At 44.6% G+C, this 20,038-nt stretch overlaps 1 protein-coding gene across 6 annotated transcripts; it reads right to left on the minus strand.

The window, feature by feature from the left end:
- Positions 1-4,874: 4,874 nt before the first annotated feature.
- On the minus strand, positions 4,875-19,832 carry VEZF1 (vascular endothelial zinc finger 1). 6 transcript variants are annotated; one of them, XM_061142612.1, is made up of 9 exons: positions 19,123-19,262; positions 17,546-17,640; positions 17,119-17,226; positions 16,348-16,567; positions 13,856-14,550; positions 13,018-13,081; positions 11,792-11,993; positions 10,468-10,620; positions 4,875-7,211 (listed from the first exon to the last, which is right to left on the minus strand). In XM_061142612.1, exons 4-9 carry the CDS (start codon positions 16,351-16,353, stop codon positions 6,784-6,786), a joined length of 1,548 nt encoding a protein of 515 aa, XP_060998595.1. In that variant the 5' UTR covers positions 16,354-16,567; positions 17,119-17,226; positions 17,546-17,640; positions 19,123-19,262; the 3' UTR covers positions 4,875-6,783. The 6 variants fall into 6 exon arrangements, with proteins under 6 accessions (XP_060998595.1, XP_060998597.1, XP_060998598.1 ...); XM_061142614.1 differs by lacking the exon at positions 17,119-17,226; XM_061142615.1 differs by lacking the exons at positions 17,119-17,226; positions 17,546-17,640 and having other exon boundaries at positions 19,123-19,239.
- Between the last annotated feature and the right edge of the window lie 206 nt (positions 19,833-20,038).

Here is a 20,038-nt window from a genome sequence, read left to right on the forward strand (position 1 = left end):
CCTTTCCTCTTGGGAAGGAAGGAGGTCAGGCCCGTGCCAGGCTCGCAGCAAGCTATAAGAAGAACTAACTCTTTGTTAGGATGGTTCGGTTGCCTAGGGAAACTGTACAGCCAGCTTCTCTGGATATAGTGAGTGCTGGTAAATGCAGTGAGATGGAACGACTTCTCCCGATGCACCGTCCCCAGAGAGGCACACATCCTGACATTTTTCCAGGTCTCCCAGCCTGGTTATTTCCTCGGTGTAACTGGAGCCCTCCCTGCCACATATTCAGCAGGCTTCAGTCAGCAGCAGTTTAGATGTGTCTCCCATCTAACTTTCTCATTCCCTGAGATGAGGCTACAGTTCCCATGCTGGATGCCAACCCTCAAAATCTCAGCGTCTGAGATGGGGAAGTCATGCAGGAAGGCAGTTGGCTCCTTTGCTCTTTGGGTGAACGCAGTTGGTGCCTCTGAGTGAATTGATGGTGCTGTTACTACATAGGATATAGGACGCCCAGGTGCAGGTGGGGGATATTGAATTTGAGGCTCTTTTCCTCTCTATCAGGCTTTGTACGAAGCACTTTACACAAATTAGATCTTCAAAATCTTTACTATATTGCAACTGTTATCCTCTTTCCTTCTCAGCTGAGGAAACTGGGGCCGCAGAGGTTACATCTCTCGCCCAAGGTTACACATTTCCAACTGGCATAGCCTGGGTTTATACCCCAGGCCTGCCAGATCCCAAGCCCCTGCTCTCCACTGCAACCCTGAATTACAGCCCCTCCCAAGCTGTCCCTTATGCCAGGCCTTGTCCTGCTCTGACTCTTCTGGGGGCCTCTCTGACCTGTTGCTGCTGTTTCCATCCTTGGTGTTCGGTGCCTCATGTTTCAGGCTTGCTGAACATTGGGACTTATTGATACGCAAGGTCAAGTTAGCAGCAGGGTGCCATGGTCCCACAAATTTGGAACCAGAGGTTTAGAGAATGTGGCAAATTTTCTAGAATATATAGTCCAACTTTAGAACTAGCCTCCCTTCTGTGGAGCTCTGGACTACCTCCACTTTATTTGGATATCTCCCAACTCCTCTGGTTATACTAAGGAGGAATGAATCAAGTGTCTAAATAAAAGTTACAGGGAAGGTTTCCCAGGGAGAAACATTAGATTTGCAGAATATCCAGGGGTTCACGACAGAGCACAGGCGTTGGCCGGCTGCTTGTGGGAGGACTTTCTAGGCCTGAGGGACAGAATACACAAAGGTTCTCCTGCTTCCTCTTTCCACAGCGCCACCCTCTCCCCAGTTTTCTTCCTCAGACGTCCTTGACGGCCACAAAGTTTCTGGTGTTGACAAAGTGGCAGGACTTCCCTTGCGTGGGGCAGGCCACCCTGGAGTCAAGGCCTGCGCTTCTAGGATGAAGCTCTGGGATTCCAGGAAGGGGGCTCCCTACCTCCTCAGCTGGAAGTGGCTCCTGGGTGCCCACCACAGGAGGAATTCCCTACAAATCATCTGAATCTTGCCTGTCTCTTCAGCTACTGATTTTGTCCTTTTTCTGACTAAGAAGAGCATGTCTTCTTTTCTGCCCCTTGACTGGAGCTGAGGTCAGCACAGCTGGCTTAGCCTCACAGCCTGTCTCGGGGCCCTCTGAGGAATCACATCCAGCCCAAGGCAGATGCATGGAGACAGGAGGAAGGGCGGGGTGGGGGGTACACCACAGGAAGCACAAGGACATTTTCGCCAAAATCTCTCTCTCCTCCCTCCCTGGGCCTCATTCTAACCTCCAGGTTCCCAGTTTCCCTTCTCTCCCTCACCTCATAAGCAAAGCTGATTTCCCTCTGGCTCTGCTGCCACCATTAACAAAGTTAGGAATTTCTTGGCTCGTGAGCAAAGGCCTTGAGGATCCAAGCTCGTTGGAACCTGATCTCTGAGTGGATCTAAGCTGACTCTGTAAGAACTGTGGTGGCTTTGGTGGCCCCCAAGGTTGACCAACACTTAGCTTCTTGTCCCAGCCTCCGAGGCTGGCTCCCCTCTGCACGAGCAGTCTCTGGAACTGGCATGTCTGCTCCCAGCCTGGGACCTGGGCGCTGACTGCCAGACAGACCTGCTGCGCAGTCACTAGAAGGACATGTTCCTTCCATTCCCCTTGGTCTTCTCATCCTCTCCAGCGGCTGTGCCAAGTTGCTCACTGGCAGAAGAGGATGGTGTCCTCAAATGTCAATCACTAGCCTACTAGTTCTTACCCAGGCTCTTTACAGATGTACTGAGGGGAAAAAATGACATTCAGGTGGAAGGGCTGACACAGCCAAATGCAAGTGGACCTCACTTAGAAAATTCCATAAACAATGTAAACTTATTCGACACTCCACACAATTCTTCCTGCATGGTGGGCAGAAAGGATTCGCTCCAGGAAGTGACTTCAAGTTCTACTTTGTTCTCTTTAAAGAGGTATTTCAGGGTTGGGAAGGAGGTGGGATATCAAGTTAAAGATCATCGGGGATGAAGAAAACTCCTGAAGCCATGTTGCAAGTCAGAGGTGATACAGAATCTGAAGTGTGAAAATCCATTCGCTTACCATGACAGGCAAGGTTTTGTAAAGGGAAGAGTACTTGAGCCTCAGGGTCCAGGGCCAAGATATGGGTCAAGTGCCTGTCTTGGGAAGGTGAGAGCTGACGAGCCACCCCTTGGTGGGGTGGTCCAAGCAGAACGCTCACCACACGGAGACCCGAAGCAGAGCCCTAACCCTCCTTCCATTCTTTTCTCCGGAACTACATGGACCTTCGATCGCCTGAAAGTGAGCAGCCAAGAGAAGCTATAGTCCAGATCAGCGCACAAGCTCAGTCAGCGTTCAGCCCTGAACCGTTAACACACTGAGGTCTGGCTCCCTTTTTTACAGGACGGGAGGTGGGGGAGGGGAGATTACCCAGTAATCTGCCAGGGTCAGATCAGCTCTGGGGAGATTTATAGGCCCAGATGGGGGGACAAATCACCTTCTTTCAGGCTACAGGATGCTTTAAGGAGGAAATGGGACGAGTGCAGGGCTGAAGGCCAGATTTTATTAGGGCTGGAAGGGGAAAGTTCAATGGTAATTCATGAAAACATTGGACTGTCCTTTAGTCCAATGTTACTTGAGGATACTATAGGGAAAACCTCCTGAAACCAAGTCTCTTCAGAAAGGACCAAACTGCAGGGCTCCCTAAGAGCAGAAACACCTGGACAGTAAGCACTGTTAACTAGCAACTCACTGAAATGACACTTCCCATTCCAAACAAAAGCAACGTAAGAAATTCTTCCTCCAGCTGTTTTCACTGGGTAAATTATCAGAGGAAGTTTGGAAAGCCTCAACTATATACAAAACAGATGTAGGCATCCAAAGCTTTTTATTAAATGGTGTCAGATGCATCTTGATTTGCTGTCTGGTGATACTATCACTTGGGAACGTAGCGTATCTCTCTTAACAGCCTCCTTGGAGGCAGCCACCAGTTTTTCATCTTTGTTTTATGCCCTTTACTGCCTAACAGTGCCTGGCACATTGTTGGCACTCAGGAGACATCTGATGAACCTCGTGCAACACAAATGATTAGGCAACCCAACCTAAAACCCCTTTCAGGTAAAGCAGCTGGATTTAGAGCACAAGAAAAAAAAGTTTTAAAAACCATCTTCTCTGGGTTTACTTTAGGTGGGAAGTAGTTTTCCTGCAGCCAGCCTGGTTGCAGTCCCACCCTCTCGGCCAGGGGTCACTAGTCCTTCCCTCTCTCTGCCACCCAGTATCAAGATGTATACACCTGGAGAAGCAGCGCTGCAAAAATTTCTCTATCATGGTGAACTGGTGAAGCTTCTGAGGTATTAAGCAATCCATCATAACATTTGTGACTGGTTAACTTTAATTTGTCAAAATAAATCTGCAGTTTTTGCATGTTAGTAATACAGTGCTGGTATTGACAGGAAAAATCATCCATCTGCTTACATAGAAACCTTTGTTTAGGAGCACACCTTAGGAGGGAAATGGATACAATAAAAGGCAAAATGCAGGCCAAGAAGCGAGCCCTAGAGCGTAACAGGCTGGATGTCAGATTTGAGGATTATCTAATACAACTCTTTAGCTGCCAATCTGATAAAGGGGACGCTCTTAACCAGGTTACAACCAGAAGAGAAAAACAAACTCTCTGCTTTTTTGTGAGCGATGGCCGTCGTGCCTTCAACACTTGGTTGAATCAGTTCATCAGCATTAAAACTCAAATTTCAGTTCCAAGACAGGAGAATTTCACCACAACCTACTTTGCCCCCACCCCCCCCGCCGCCATTCCAGTGGCCCACTGCCACCTCCATCCTGCCAACTCTCTCCCTCCCAAAAGAAGACACGACGTGGCTTTATTATTGCAGACAAGCTTAAGTGAATAAAGGATGCATACAAAATAGCATTTTAACTGAAGTCATACAATGAAGTCTCACTCCTGTTTATTATACAATGAATTGATAAAGCAATCATTTCTAGTATATATCTTTTTTTTTTTTTTTTAAAGAACTAATACTTTCAGGGTTCTGACGACCACTCTAGCCTGGGGGTAGGGTCCACATCTGCCCCCACTGAGGACTGCTCCTTGGACCACTGTGGAGGAAGCCGGGCTGTGTCCATGCTGGAGGACTGGATTGCCTGCTCAGTCAGAGAGAGACGACACGGCCCATTAAGCAGAGCCAGAACCCCGTTCTGGGGCTGCGTGCCAGGAAACATGGGCTTCCTCCAAATGTGGCCACTATCTGCCCAATCCAGGCCTCAGCAGGGCCACGCGTGGGCCTTCCCTACACAAGTCCTTCCAGTAGTCCACACACAATGCTCTACATGTTAAAAACAAACCACCTCAGTACTGTGGATAGGAACAGTTGTAACAAAGTCATAGCTACATATTTTTCTCTACATTTTGTTTATTGAGACAAACTAATTAAAAGGCACAAACATAGGGCATGTTTACATGGACATTATAACAAACATATACATTAAAAGTGTAGGAATGTGTTGCCTTCCTGCTAAACAGAAAGTTCCTAAGCTTTTATATATACAAAAGTTGTACAATTTAATGTCCTAAAGTACAAAAGATCATTTATAAAATTATTTTACACTAAGTACTATTTATTTTATTTTTTACTACGTAGTTCAACCCCCTCGAACTGTTTTGTATAATGACACACAGATACCTGTCCCTGATGTAGGAAGTCTGCCTCAGACGCAAGGTATTTTGATGCTTGAACTGACACAGTGGGGCATAAATGGAAGTCATCCAGTTTGATAGTCAGTCCTGCAAACATTTTGCAAGATTAACACAACTAATGTCCATTTCTCTTAACTGCAAGATTAAAAAAGGAAAAAACCAAAAACATATTGCAACTTAAAAAAAAAAATCACAGCGTCTTGGTTTTAGTAACTTAAAAAAAAAAAACACAATGCTTTAAAAACATTAATGTCTGGCATGATGGTGGAGAGTATCTGTTTCCCTAGCTTTTGGTTTCTACTTTATGTACAGAGATAAAAACATCCTGCTAAGAAATAAAAAGCACATGTCTTAACGTGCACAATCATTGCTGGGTTTCTGTAGGGAGTGCAGACAGCTGTCTCCCTGAAAACCTCACAAAGCTGATACAAGTGTTTTCTCAAAGAAAAAAAAAAAGTGATGTCTGTATTTACAAAGTTGAACAAATCTGCACAATACTTGATTAAGAAACGGAAGGAGAAAAAAAAAAAAAGATAGACTCTGCTTGTTCTGAAGGGGCATACTACCTAGTTAGTGGTTAGAATAAAAACTGTATACAATTTAATATAAGACATAAACTCTAGTGAGCAACTAACACATCTTTCCCTGTTGAAACATCAACAGGCTCTGATTGGGAGAGAGAGGGGCATATCACATCCCAGTGCCTCCAGCGTCTTCCAATTTAAAGCAAATACATTTTAACTGTTCTGAAGTACTCTGTGACCCCTGAACAGGAGTCCCGCTGGCCTCCGTTTGTTAGGAGTCTGCTTGTCCGCACACCTGACTTCTCCTCTGCCAGCTGCGGCCTTTTCTTACCAAAACACAATGTGTATATTTTGTTTTTGTTTTTTAAATTTTTTTAAAAAGTCAACTACAATGCTGTATTTCATCAGGATTAGTATGCAGAGCAATATTTACATCTCCAAATATCAGGTCACAATCCCTATTATGTGTTGAAGTTAGAATGATAAATTATCATATGCTTTGCATATCAGAGCTGGTATCACCTTTCCCATAGGGAATGCTGCCTGAAATTAACATATTCCCAAAGGTAAAATGCATATTCTCTGAAATGCATTTTATTATGACAATGCATGTATTTACTCATAAAAACAAACACAGACAATACACTAGCTCACAATCCGTGGATTTAGAACTTCAGGTTAAAATCCGCCATCCACCTTGTTCATATGGGGAGAAGAGCTCTGCTAGTGTTTAGCATAAAATGATTTCTTGGGATTAGAAACAGTAATGCTGTTTTATTTTGAAATGGATTTTGCTTTTTTATGACTGGTTTTAATTCTGATGTTTCATCTTGCCAACTACTATCCTGTTTAAGCAATGCTGTCAGCTAAAAGGAATTTCTGATTAAACTAAAGTGGTCCAATGATAAATGACGTACATACCCTACTGTGAACAATCCCAGCCAAATTGGAGGAAAATGCTACTACACTATTATTAACTAATAGAATCTCCCAATCTCATGGTTTACTTTTTGCTTTAATAAACTAAAAGTAAGTTGCTGGTAAATATTTACTTTATCCCATATTCTGATTTTATAACACTGTTTACCAAGGTGGTGATGTAGGCAAAGCTTGGGGTAAGAAAGGCATGCTCTCTACAGGTCTCATTGCTATATTGAGAGGGGCAGCTAACGTCATAGGTGTGGGCAGGTTCATTGGAGACGTGATCGTGACAGGGTGTGCTATATTCACCGGGGCAGTGACGGGGGTGGGCAGGTTGACGGGGGTAGTGAGTGTTAAAGGAGAGGTCATGGATAATGGACTGGTTATAGTCACAGGATGCCCTATGTTCATTGGGCTGGTTATGTTAACTGCACTTGAAACATTTACTGGACTTCTCATGCTCATTGCAGCTGCCACTGTGACTGGGTTTGACATAGTCCCAGACGACACAGAGGACGTTATATTGAATGGAGTAGTGAGAGTCACAGGTGTCGTAGCAGCCGTGGAGGTTTGGCACAGGTTAGCAGCTTCTAAAATAAGAAGACAAAAGGGCCTTTAGACTCTAAAAACAGTGAACACAATTGAGTTTCTGAATCAACTTCTTTTAATTAAAAAGGACAAACATTTAATAAGTTAAATTACAGTTTTCTACCCCATGGTCAACTGGAAGGGAGGCTCCTTCTGAGAACAAAATTGGGGGCCAGGAATCCTGGTGTGAGAGCAGTTCTCTTTTCTGACACTGGGCCTTCCACAAGGACTGAGGAAACTGGCTTAGCCTTGGTGCTTTTGGTTTCAAGTTTAGATTTACTTACCTACCTCACAATGATGCTGGAAGATCAGGTAATTTCTGCAAGGCACTCTGCGGGGCAGAGATATCGAGTAGGGCTAAGTATTATCACTACGCTTCATGTGGCTCCTCAGAGTTCTACAGACATTCCAGGGAAGAGCCAAGCACCCACAGGCCAGGCTAGAAGAGCTTGCTTACACAGAGCTGGGCTGATGGTTACACAACAGATAATCAGAAAAATCTTCTTGTAAGGCACACTGTAACTAGCAGAGAGATGTGTGTTCTCGATGCTATGTACTCTAAAGCTTTCTCAGAGGTGAAGCCACATTCTGTTAAGGTTTTAAAAATTCATTAAATAGGGATAGAAAAACAAGCTATTTTAATAATCATCTGTTTATTTCAGTCTTAGACAAATCATTTTAAATAATCCTGTTGTTTCTGCTTACGTTTATTAATAATGTTAAGAACAAGCATCCCTCAGTAGGTTTATGTTCTCCTCCCCTCTCATTTTTTCTGAAACTGACATAATCATCTACTTTACCCCTAGTGTCATTTAACTGTACATATGACAAAACCACCAACCATACCAAAGGGGACTAGTGAGGCGAGCACACCCTGCAGTGAGTTGGGGTATCATGGTCCTTGTTATCAGCAAAGCCTGAGCACTTCTTAAGGAAAACTTTCCTCTGAGGTGACACCCCCCTATTCCACCCCTCAACCAAAATTCAGCATCATCTGCTGGTGTGTCAGAAAAGAGCAGCAAGAAGACGGATGGGGTGCTGTGACTCGGTTGTCAAAATGGAGAAATGCATTTGAGACTAAAGATAGAGGTCTGCCTGCATGCCACATGTGGTCAAATCATCTCAGGTGGCCCCCTGAGTCAAAGAGCAGCACTTCCTTGATGAGCACGATGTAACCTTGGCACTGCTCCATACTCCTTATCAGGGATTCCCAAAACTGGCTGATGATCAAAATCATTTATCTAGGGGGCACTTATTTGCAAGGGGGGGGGGGAATTGCTCCCCAAGAAGTTCAATCTTGAGATTTAGACGGAACCTGGGAAATCTGTACATCTAAGAAGCTCCTGAAATGATGATCTGATTGTCATCCACGTTTGGAAACTTAATTACCTTGTTTAAACCCAATATTTAAAAGTGACGTGCTGATTCAAGTTCAGGTTTTCAGATCAGGAGTCTCTTCTCCCCAAAATGTGACATTTACTAACATGAACACAGAAGTTTCTAACATCAGTGAATCTCCAAAGGGATTCACATTACAAGTGGGACTATAATAGCATTTTGTTTCATGGAGATCAGAAGATGAGCTAAACAATTGAGTCTTATTGTGCAAGCACACTGAAATACAATACCAAACAGAAGAGTGCAGGAAAAAAAGAATGAGGGAGAAAACCAACTCATTTTTGAGGTGATGGTAGCACTGCTAAAAACATTCTCCTCCTATTGTAACCCAGTGAATTTTCACTCCCCCATCCACCATCTCCCTACCTCCCCTACCATATTTTCTTTTTAATCTAGCCCTGTCCTTTTCTGTAACTTAACCACTCTTACTTCTTCTCTGGGTAAAATCTCCTTCATAATATGCTTTCAACCCACTATACAATTATCATGGCATATACACATATATACATTTTTCTCCCCTATCCGCCATTCTCCACTCCTTCTATCACAAAACATTTTATCAAAATGACAATATTCATTTGGAAGATAGGAGTAACCAGCACCAAGTGGAAAGCCTCTCTGAACTGCTCCCTTCTTTTCCTCCAATGCCAGTGCGTGCACGCTAAGTCGCTTCAGTCGTGTCCGACTCTTTACGACCCCATGGACTGTAGCCTGCCAGGCTCCTCTGTCCATGGGATTCTCCAGGCAAGAATGTCCTCCTCAGGGGATGTTCCTGACCCAGGGATTGAACCTGTGTCTCCTACATTACAGGCAGATTCTTTACCGCTGAGCCACCAGGGAAGCCCTCCAATGCCAGCTGATGCATGAAAAAGAATGCTATTCCTTTTATCTTTATCCAAGTACAGGCTGCTCAGAAGGGATCTGAGAGGAAGGGAATAGCTTCACTACATGAAAGCAGAGGATGGAAGAAACTACACAGCAAAGGAATTACAGCAGAGCCTACATGCAGGGGATTCCTCAAGAATTTAAAATAAGACATGACAAGGGAGAGGGAGGAAAAAAAGAATTTAGGAATCTGTCCAGTGGCTGATGATACTCTGACAAAATGATTTAACTGAAATGGCTGCACAACCAAAGCTACAGCTACTAAGTTAAAAAGCTGTGTTGAAAACTGATACTCCAACTGCTTCTTTACAAGATATATATAGAGAAAAGCAAACCATTCTCAAAATTTCAGTAACAATTACAGTCAAGTCACTATCAACTGAAGTACATACACGTTAAGCTAATGCCAGCCCTAGTGACAGAATGAAAGAGGTTAAGGGTAAGACTGAGAAAAAAAGACATTGGCAATACAGAGGCTGAAATATGTAAAAAAAAAAAAACACAATTCAGAAACAACCCTAAAGAGCAGAAAATAGCACAGTTGTAAGAAAATGAACTATGTACACAGAAGGATAGTTCATCTACCTCTAAGAGTGGGAATATTTTATAAAGAAAAAAAAAAGGAGCCTTTAATGCATGGAGGCTGACATAAAAAGAACATAAAAAGGAACTCTGAGCGTACATAGCAAAGTACCAAATGTGGCTCCAAATTTGTAATGAAAAGTAAATCAAAAGAAAGAACATGATAAGAAGTACTGAGAATTTTTATTTCCTAGGAAAAAGAAAACTATCCAGAAGCTTAGAAGCTTTGCTGCTAATAACTCAACCAGATACTTCCCAGCACAGAGTATCTTCATAAAGTGTTTCCATAAAGCAGGAATCTCTGAGCTGTGGCTATTTTCCTTTGCTACTTGGCATACACTAGATGCAAACACTTTTCTAGCCACGCTGTGGGCACTGGACACCTCATCTTACCTTTCTTTCTTGCTTTGACAGCTTCTTCCCACAGTCTCAATGTCTCTACCTGCTTCCCTGGCCAGCTTGTCACATGCTGCTGCTGCTGCTGCTGCTGCTGCTGCTGCTGCTGCTGCTGCTTCTGGTTGCTGGTCTCTTCACTCATGCACGCTACTCCAAAGACAAACCAGAAACACCAAATTTACCCTGAAAAAGTGTGGGCTACTTTTCCAAAATCCAAAACTTAAGATACCTTGACTCCTCACACCTCTATGATCTTTATCATCTGACCCAATAATTTTTTTACTCTAGTACATCTTTTGTGCTGCTATGTCTCTATTGGTCAAAATAGATACATTAAAAAAAAAAAAAATCCAGAAAGCTAGGGAAATCAATATAAAAGAATTCTTTGCTACATTAAAAAGCAAGTATTTTTCAGAATTGAACTTGGGTAATATTAGCATGGAATAATTGAGGCTCATCAAAATATCTAATATACTTAAGTTATTTGATCACAACGATGTACATTAAAAGTGAATTTCTGTAAAATTAACAAAGTTTGACATGCTAGATAATAAACTCAACATACTTACAAAGAAGCAAAAACAAATGACATTAAAACACATTAACATTCTTTCCCATTCACGTTTGGCCAGCTATTTTGAGAATCTGATGTTTTTGCCACATAAAGCACATATATAACAGAATACAGAATTAGGAAAACACTTTCTTCTGGTGGTTAGGGAGATCTTAAAAGAAAAAGCCTCTAAATGCAAGTACTGAATTTTATCCACAGGTCCGTGGAATAGTCTATCTTTGGCTCTGAATTTAAGGTAAGCAAAGCATTTAAACATTCCAATGGATATGATAGCCCTTTTCTGTATAGATTTGGGTTTGGAAAGTAAAATTATTTAACACTGCTTTTATCTTTAGGTTACTGAGGACATGTTATTAATGCAATCAGGAGTTAGGAGGCACTTCTACCACAATTCTCACACACTAAAGCTTTCTATTCCAACTCCGAAGAAGGGAAAACAGCTGCAGGGAAACTGTGCTCCTCTAACATGGGCATTATTAGTAGACAGTGAGGGAATAAAGGCAAAATCAGTGGAGTGTTCATCAGTGTTGTCTGTATACATGCATGTTAAGTGTATTTCCAACACTAACATACACTCTCCGCTGATGTGTGCTTGCGTACTTTAGTAACAGGAGGAAACAAGTAAGATGAATATTAATACGGTCCTGAGAACACAAGTGAAAATATCTTCAATATATCATTAAAAAAAACAATCTACACTCCATCAATCTGAACCACCACGAGAATGCGAGCTGGGGCGCCGCTCACTTTTGCTGATGCCCTGCTTGCACGTGTTGCAGTTGATACTCTGGCTCTGCCCATGCGTCTTTAGGTGGCTGGTGATGTACGCTGCGCTCAGGAGCTTCCCGCAGATGTTACAGGACACCTTGCCTTCGTGGCGCACCATGTGTGTCCGCAGTCTGTCTTTGGTGGCAAAGGCAGCAGTGCATGTCTGCATGAGGGAGGAAAACTTTTTTTAAATATAGACTATCCTGTTCTACTCATTTTAAAGTACGTTATATTCTAAGGTATTACCCTACCCAAGTAAGCAAGCAGACTGAATTAGTTGGATTTTAATTGCATGTCTTACCTAAAACTGTACTCATAACAAAACACCTGGTCAATTTTGGACTCTTACATTTCGAGGGAAAGAAAAAAATATTGAACAAGTAGTGAAAAGATGTGAGCTGTAGAGTCAGTCAACCTTGGATTTAAATCCAGCTTCCTAATTCACTAAACAGTGTAATACTCAGCAAGCTAGCTAACCTATCTGAATTTATTTCATCTGTAAAATGAAGGTAATACCTACCTCACAAAATTACTGGTGGATTAAGAGCCTGGCCCACGGCCTCATAGCAGGTATTCATTCAATGACACTAGTCTCCTTCCTTCAACTGGATTTTTCTTAGAATTCAATCATTTACTTAATAAAATCAGTTATTAACAAATTTAACTAAAAGGAGCACAAAAAGACTTTCTGCATAAAAAACAGAATTACTGACACCTAACAGTCATTTCATTAAAATTCTTAAACTTTTCATTACCACAATTTATGTCATTAAAAGTGCTCCAATGTGGCAATAGCAGACAAAAATCCAGTAAGTGGTTACATTTGGGAAAACATCCCTATTTTCTTCTATTAGAGTTAAAACAACCTCAACCATCAGCCCAGAAATTAACTTAAAGCCCTTCATTCATTTCAAATACAGTGACCTTTGCAAGACAATACATTTTTTTTTTCTTATTACTAAACACTGCTGCCCAAGGAAAAGGAAATGTAGCTTAACAAAAACAACATTTATTTACATTTTTAAATGATCACGCCTCCCAGAAATAGAAGCTGTCATTTATGTTTTATAAAACTAGAATTCAAGAGGACCACATTTACTCAAGTCAGTGATTTTAAGACTATTCAAGAATGGTGAGATTGGCTCAGACCTTCTGGATAATGTGCATTAAGTGCTACACTAAGGATAAGTCATTTTAACTCTTACTTGGCATTTGAAGGGTCTTTCTGTTGAATGGACATGTTTTACGTGACAGCTTAAGTGGTCAGGCCTGTGAAAGAGAGAGTTTCAACAGAAGATGTAATGGAACACACATAGAGAAATGCTACTTACTGTGATGTTTACATGCTTGGCAGATATGGGTGGGGGGCATTTCAAAGAAAGCTAGCAGAATTACCAACTCCCCCATCCCCCAGTGCAAGCCTCCTTACCTCTCTTACCATAAACAAAAGTCTTAGTCCTTTACTTGTTAATTTTCTCTTCTAGTCAACATCAAATCATACTAGGTCTTGACTCTTTACAGTTACAGAATACCCAAAATTTACTATCACTTGCCAGAGACAACTGCTATTAATATTAACTTTAAAAAGCCTTTACAAATGAAAATTAGTGAAATGTTAGTAACCAGAGAGAAATGGAAAAACACGCTCTCTTAAAAGTTTTAAGAGTATCCAAGGTCATCCCAACTTCCAGGATATGTTTCCTTGATTTGTGCAGTTAACCTCAAGACCAGTCACCCAACTGAACCGAAAAGTACTGGTTTTGCAGTGATAAGAAGTGTTGCTGTGCCAAATAAAGGCCTGAGTCCACCAAGGCACTTCTTAAACGAAATAATTAGTTAATCCCTATGTCACACTTGTCAACCACACCAAACTGGAATTAGCCCTGGAGGTATAATACTTTATCTGTCACCAATCTCCTCTAATAAGGCAGGCCTGCACATATCTAGTCTCACATAAACATTCTAGATCTAGAGATTGTACTGATACCATGATAGAAAAAAAAAAAAAAAAAAAACACAAAGAAACAAAGCAAAATGCACTACCTCGAGAAGCCTTTCCCACAAACACTGCAAGTATAGGGTTTGGTGATGCCTCCTTCGTGAGACCTCACGTGGTAAGTCATGCGGTCCTTCCTCTTGAAGCGCTGATTGCAAATAGGACACTCGAAGGGCTTTTCGTCCGAATGGGAGAGCTTGTGCCGGTTGAGGTGGTACACATCTCGGAAGGCCTTCCCACACATCTCACACGCGTGGTTCTTCTTGACAGGCTTACTGGGTTTCTTGACAGACTGGGTCACGGGCATAGCTGTGCTGCTGGCACTGCTGCTGGGGTTGGTGCCCGAGGAAGATGTAGTGACTGTGGACAAGATGCCTGCAATGGTGGAGACCAGCGAAGTTCGGCTGCTGTCCCCAGCGATGGTGGAGATGAGGGGAACCACCGTGGTGGGGGTTTTCTTTGGCCGGGACACCAGCTTGATGCCTGTGTGGCAGGACTCGTGCCGCCTCAGGTGATAGCTGTCCCTGAAAGCTTTACTGCAGTAAGTGCACACAAAGGAAGTTTTGGGCTTTTCTTTCTTAATCCCAATGGCATCCTTTAATGTTTCTGGAGCAGCCTGAGGTTTCTGAGTTATCGGTATTGGAAGCAATGGTTTCTGATCAGGGGGCTCCACAGCAGAGCTCAGAAGGGGCAGCAAACTGTTCTGTGCTGCCTGCTGCTGATGATGGGAGGCTTCATGGGCCTAAAATCAAACATTCACACTTCAGAAACTTGGCCTCTCACAACCACCCTCAAAATACAACATGCTTCAGACAACAGAGACCAGAAGAAACAATCAATGAGCCTGTAAGCTACTCTCTGCAGCAGAGATCCAGCAACTACCTAGCTACTCTCAGAGCTCCCATTACAAAGCACTTAAAATCACTGCACAGACACAAAACTTTTGCAAATAAATTGCTGACAGTGATCTTGCTTTCAAACAGCTGACTAAACTACACACCACCCTGGTTCATGAGGGACATACCAGCTGACGAAACCAGTTTGTGTTAGTCTGCCAGTGCTGAAACCAAGTTTAAATAACTTGTCAAAAAAATTACACTTTAGACTTAAGAGTTTAACAGTACCTTACTGCAGTAATGCACAAGCCACACACTCACACATATATACATACAGACATATTATCATCTACTTGTTTATTTTACCTAGGAAAAGACAGGCACTAGTTCTGGGAATACGTATGCTAGTTGTTAAGTTTACTTTCAAAGTTTTCACTTAATTTTAACTAAAAGATTTGGCTGAAATGAAACCTGGAAGGTATCTGTGAAGGCAGCCCCCAGCAGACACCTGTCAGTTGTTTTTTAGTTTATTTCATCTCATCCTTTAGCAACACTAGTTCAAACCCTAAACTCAAACTAGTAAGAGAAAACAAGATATAAATAATTTAAATTCCTTTCATTTTCACCTACTTCTAGTGGTTCTAAGTCCTGTTAAAAGTATTGGGCATTTGCTGTTATAAAGTGCTTTCCACTCCTCCAAAACTGGGGGCTGGACACTGTTTGGAAATTTTCTTTAGCTGCACTGAAACCAACATTTCGTTGTGGATCAGGTTCTTGGTATTTATGAGTAATTAGTCTCTTGGATTTGATTCTTCCGAAATTGTCCATACCTCCATACTGATAAACATTTAAGAAATGATGGGGAAAAAATTCCTGAAATAGTTCTTCCTAATATGTTGTACTTGATCAACATGAATTTTGAAACTCTTGACAGTAACCCTGAGCCCCTGTGCTTGAGTTTTGTAATCCTAAAAGGATATATGCACTCAGAGCTAAGAGTTCCAAATATTTAAAGCATACAACATCTTTGGAAGGGTCCATCCCATCAGCTTAGAGACTCTAGACACCTATTTACCCTTCATACTCTATAATCCCAGGTCCTACAGTTCACTCCATTAAGGAGAAAAAACCATGGAGACAGACAGGACACACTCACTCATTCACACACACACGCACACACAGCTCTTCTGATGAATAAGAACATCTACCACACACAGCCCCATGTTTACTTGATAGCAGCACAATAGTTAACTAAGCCTAGAACCAGACTCCCCTGAATCATCAGGAGATGTTACTGAGTTACCATTTTCAATCTAGTCATTTTGACTGAATCTTCCTTTTGTGCTTACTTATGAGCTCTCTTTCGAGATTTAGTGCTCATACTGAATTACAGTCCACGTTTCATTTAATTTAGGGAGCTCCTACCATTGTCAGGATCTACCCAAGTGACCTCAGTAGACACTTTTATAGAATTTGGACTCTAATCTTACCCCATCTCCAACCTGGCTGTAGGATACCCAAGCTTCCATATAATATATAAAAGGTTAATAGCTGAAGATAGCTCAAGATATACAATTTCAAAGGATATCAGATCAGATAATAGGAAACGCAAATCTTCTGGACAAAGTTCAGACTTATAGCGTTTAGAGGCATTTTTCAATTCTAAACAACCATTAGTTCGATGGAGTACTAAAAGCACTTACTGCCATTTTACCAATTCAGATGTCTGTGGCAACATAAAGTATTTTTACAGCATTGCTGAAGCTCACTCTCACACGAGGTCACACCAGGTCCCTGCTTCTCGGGTGAAATGCTGTAGAATGCCTTGACCACTACAGGAATCACTCTCTGAGGATTCCTAGGATCCCCACACTTCTACATGAAGCCTTCTAAGAGGGGAACTGGGTTTCCCCAACTTGTTCTCTGGGGGAGAGACAGAGTAAAATAACAACCATGGCCTGCCTTCAGTTAGGTGATTTTTTAAAATATATAACTTCTGGGTAGACTGTTATTTGACTGGCATCATCAAACCAAAATTTATCTCCCATCTCTTTCAATAGCAAGGCTTTTCTTTTCTTTCTTAAAACCCTGCCCAAGCTTTCTTCTGGTGCTGGCAAAACAGAAATGTTACTTCATCACCCAGGGTGGTAGGATATGGCACCATGCAATCTCCAGTGCCAGAGGGTAAAAGATTTTGCACTGAAGAAATTAGCATCAGTGAGTCACATCTTGAATGTCCTGTTAGAGAAGAATCATCCATCAAACATTTTAACAGCTATGGCTTTCACTTTCCACCAGATTATTTGGAAAGCAAGCAGGTATTAAAATTGTTTTAAAATATAAATTCAATAGGATGCTCCAGGAAACAACAAGAGAGTTCGACTCTCCATTTCCCCAGTGAAAATTACTTAAAACTGGAACTGAGTAAGTCTATTCATACCTTTCCAGAGAAAAGACTGAAATATTCTCTTTACCCATTCAACTGTCCTCGGCTCTAAATTATCACTGCACACATTGCCAAGCCCAGGATCAAATATTAGCTTTCACACTTCTCCATCAGGTGGAAAAAAAGATTTTAATAGCTGAAAAAAATTAAATAATATAAAATCTAATTAAAAAGTTGATCAATAAATGCTTGGCATTTGCTTTCCCCAGGAAAAGAATAATAAAAGTATTACAAAAGATTTTTCAACAGTTTTCCAAAAATCAGTTAGGGGGTTTTCTTTTATATAAAGAACTCTCAATTTTTTCCAATCTCCATTAAGAGAGAGTGCGTTTAATACGGTAAATCTCAATCATTCCTCATGTGAAAAATCACTTCAGTGGCCCATTAATCCCATATTTTAAAATGACCATTTGAAAGCTTTTTCTCAAGAGGGCATTTGCCACCTTCACACCAACCTGGATGCAAGCTGGTTATATATCATTTCTTTTCCAATGCATTTTTAAGTTGGCTTATCTCATTATCAATCTCATCAAAGCACGTTAAAACAATACTAGATCAGAATGAGAAAAAGGCCAAGTTAGTGAATTCCATAATTTTGAGTATGCTCAATTTTAAGAAGCCTGAATATAATACAATTATTTAAAAAGCAAATTACATTCGAAAGAATATATCTTCAAACAATAAACCATCTCTACACAATAGGCAACGTTTAGAATTATCCAGTTCCCTATATTAACTCCACTGGGATGGGTCCAGGGGCTGGGAGGATTCTTTTTGAAAATTCTGCATCCGTTCTTGGTTAGTCACAAAAGGTTTCAAGCACCCAAGCTACTGGTTTGGGATTCCTAGAAGTTATTCAAAGAAGGAAAATAACTCAAAGAGGCGGGAAGAACGCACTTAAAGTGACGAGCTTCCTAGCCTCCAGTTACGAAGTTTCCCTGTGAGCTCATTACTACTGCCCACCAAGTGCTTCGTTTGCAAACAGAAACGGAGCAGGAAAAAAAAGAAAAAGTTCTGGGTCTTCTAAACAGGGGTCCCCACCTCAAGTGAGCCGACTGCCAACATATCGGCCACAGTCACCTTCAAGTTTTTTGCAAAAAATGAAGACCAACACCCCACGAATGACTCATCTGGGGGCTTTGTAAGCGGACTTTGTTTGCTCTCTCCACTTGCCGTCTCCCCCACTTGGCTGGAGGAGACGCTCGAGGTGGGACGAGAGAAGCGCGCCCCGGGAGAAGGTGGGGCCTCCGAGTCCTGGCCCCCCTGCACCCCCCTCCCCGGCCGGGGGATTCCCCGGACTGAATGGGACGGCGGGAGAGCTGGACAGAGGGAGCGGGTGTCAGCTGCCAAGGCTCGGCAGAGGCTTGCGAGAGAAAACACGTAAAGCCAGTGAAAAAGTTTGGGGAGGGGACACACAGTCACAACACCCCCAACTGGGTAAACACGAGGGGGGCGGCGGGAAGGGGGAGTGGCGGGGAGCCCAGGGATACCCGCTATTCGCGGGGACGGGGCGGGGGGGGGGTCTCAGAAAGTCAACACACGCACAAAAACAGAGGCGGAAAGAACGGAGAGCGAGCGAAAGACAGACCAAGTAGGGGGGGACTGAGTGGGACCCGGGGACCCCCTCACCCCACGGCGTGGGCCCCGGCCCGGCGCGCCGCGGCCAAGCGGACCGCGCTCTCCAGCGGCCCGGCGCCCTCCTTTCTCCGGGCCGCGGGCGGTGACAGCGGCCGGCCTCCTCCCTTCCCCTCCGGGGCGGGAGCGAAGGGTGTGTGCGTGTGCGTGTGTGTGCTGGGGGGGCCCGGGGGTCACCCCGAGGCCTGCTTTCTCCCCCGCGCCCCGCGAGGCCGCCTCCTTTCCCCTCAGCAGCCCCGCTCCGCCGGGGCGGGCGGGCGGAAAAACAAAGGGGGATTAAGGCCGGGCCGGAGAGCGGGGCCGGGAGGGAGGGAGGAGGAGCGCCCGCCCGCCCGCCCGCCAGCCCCGGGCCCGGCCCCCCTGTCCCCCCCGTGCCCCCCCGGGGGGGCCCCAGTACCTGGAACAGGAACGCGGTCCAGTTGGCCTCCATGGCTGCGGCGGCCGACCCCCCTCCTCCCCACTCCCCCCGCTCGGGGCGCCTCCTCAGCCGGAGGAGGCGACAACAAAGCGGCGGCGGCGGCGGCGGCGGCAGCGGCAGCGGCGGCTCCTCAACATGGCAGCGCCGAGCGCGGCCACTTCCGGTAACCTCCGGGACGCACCACCGCCGCGGCGAGCGCGGGCGGGGGGGGAGCCCCGAGCCGGCCGCCGCCGCCCCCGGCGGCCCCGACCCCTCCCGCGCGGCCCCGCGGCCGGCTCTCGGCCTCGGAGCTCAGCCAGTGCCCGCCGGCGGTGGGGTCGGGGCCCCCGCGGCGGGGCCGGGGTGGGGCCGGGGGCGGGGATGGGGCGCGGCGTCCCCCCCCGCGGGGGTGTGTGGTGCTGCGGTCCGCGGCCCAGGCAGCGGGAGCAGGGGGAGCCCGGGAGAGAACATGGAGGACGCCAGGGTCTGGCGCGGCCTCGCTGGGCACGGCCGCGCCGGCGGCGGCGACGCGGGCCCGGCGCCCGGCAGCATCGCGTCCCCGGCCGGCCCTCGGCGGAAGGCGCGGGCTGCGGCGGTCCCGGGGCTCTCCGGTCCCCTTTGCGCAGCACGGCCCCTACCTCCAAGCTGGAGGAAGCCCCTTCGACTTGGAGTGTCTCTCCAGGCTGGTATTTCATCCCAGCGAAAGCTCCGCACTCTTGGCGCGACACGCATCTCTGAGTGGCCTTCCAGCTCAAGCAGGGAATCCCACTGGGGTGCAGCCTCACATCCTCCCTGTGCAGAAGGAAACACTTCCCACGCGCAGAGGTGTCATTACTGGGTTATTCTTGGGTGAAGGGCTGAGCTTTCCCATCCTCCTAACTTCAGATACGATGTGAAATTCTACTTAACACCCCCC

Source organism: Dama dama, chromosome 5 (assembly GCF_033118175.1).
Source record: "Dama dama isolate Ldn47 chromosome 5, ASM3311817v1, whole genome shotgun sequence".
NCBI classification, from domain to species: domain Eukaryota; kingdom Metazoa; phylum Chordata; class Mammalia; order Artiodactyla; family Cervidae; genus Dama; species Dama dama.

Bases quoted from the DNA above. Each gene is read 5' to 3' on its own strand.
- VEZF1 (XM_061142609.1), bottom strand. From the start codon at position 19,817: ATGAAATACCAGCCTGGAGAGACACTCCAAGTCGAAGGGGCTTCCTCC. The intron at 14,551-19,760 runs GTAGGGGCCGTG...GTTTGATTTTAG, and splicing joins GGGCTTCCTCCAGCTTGGAG to GCCCATGAAGCCTCCCATCA. The intron at 11,976-13,017 runs GTAAGAGTTAAA...TCCCTCATGCAG, and splicing joins AAAGACCCTTCAAATGCCAA to ACATGCACTGCTGCCTTTGC.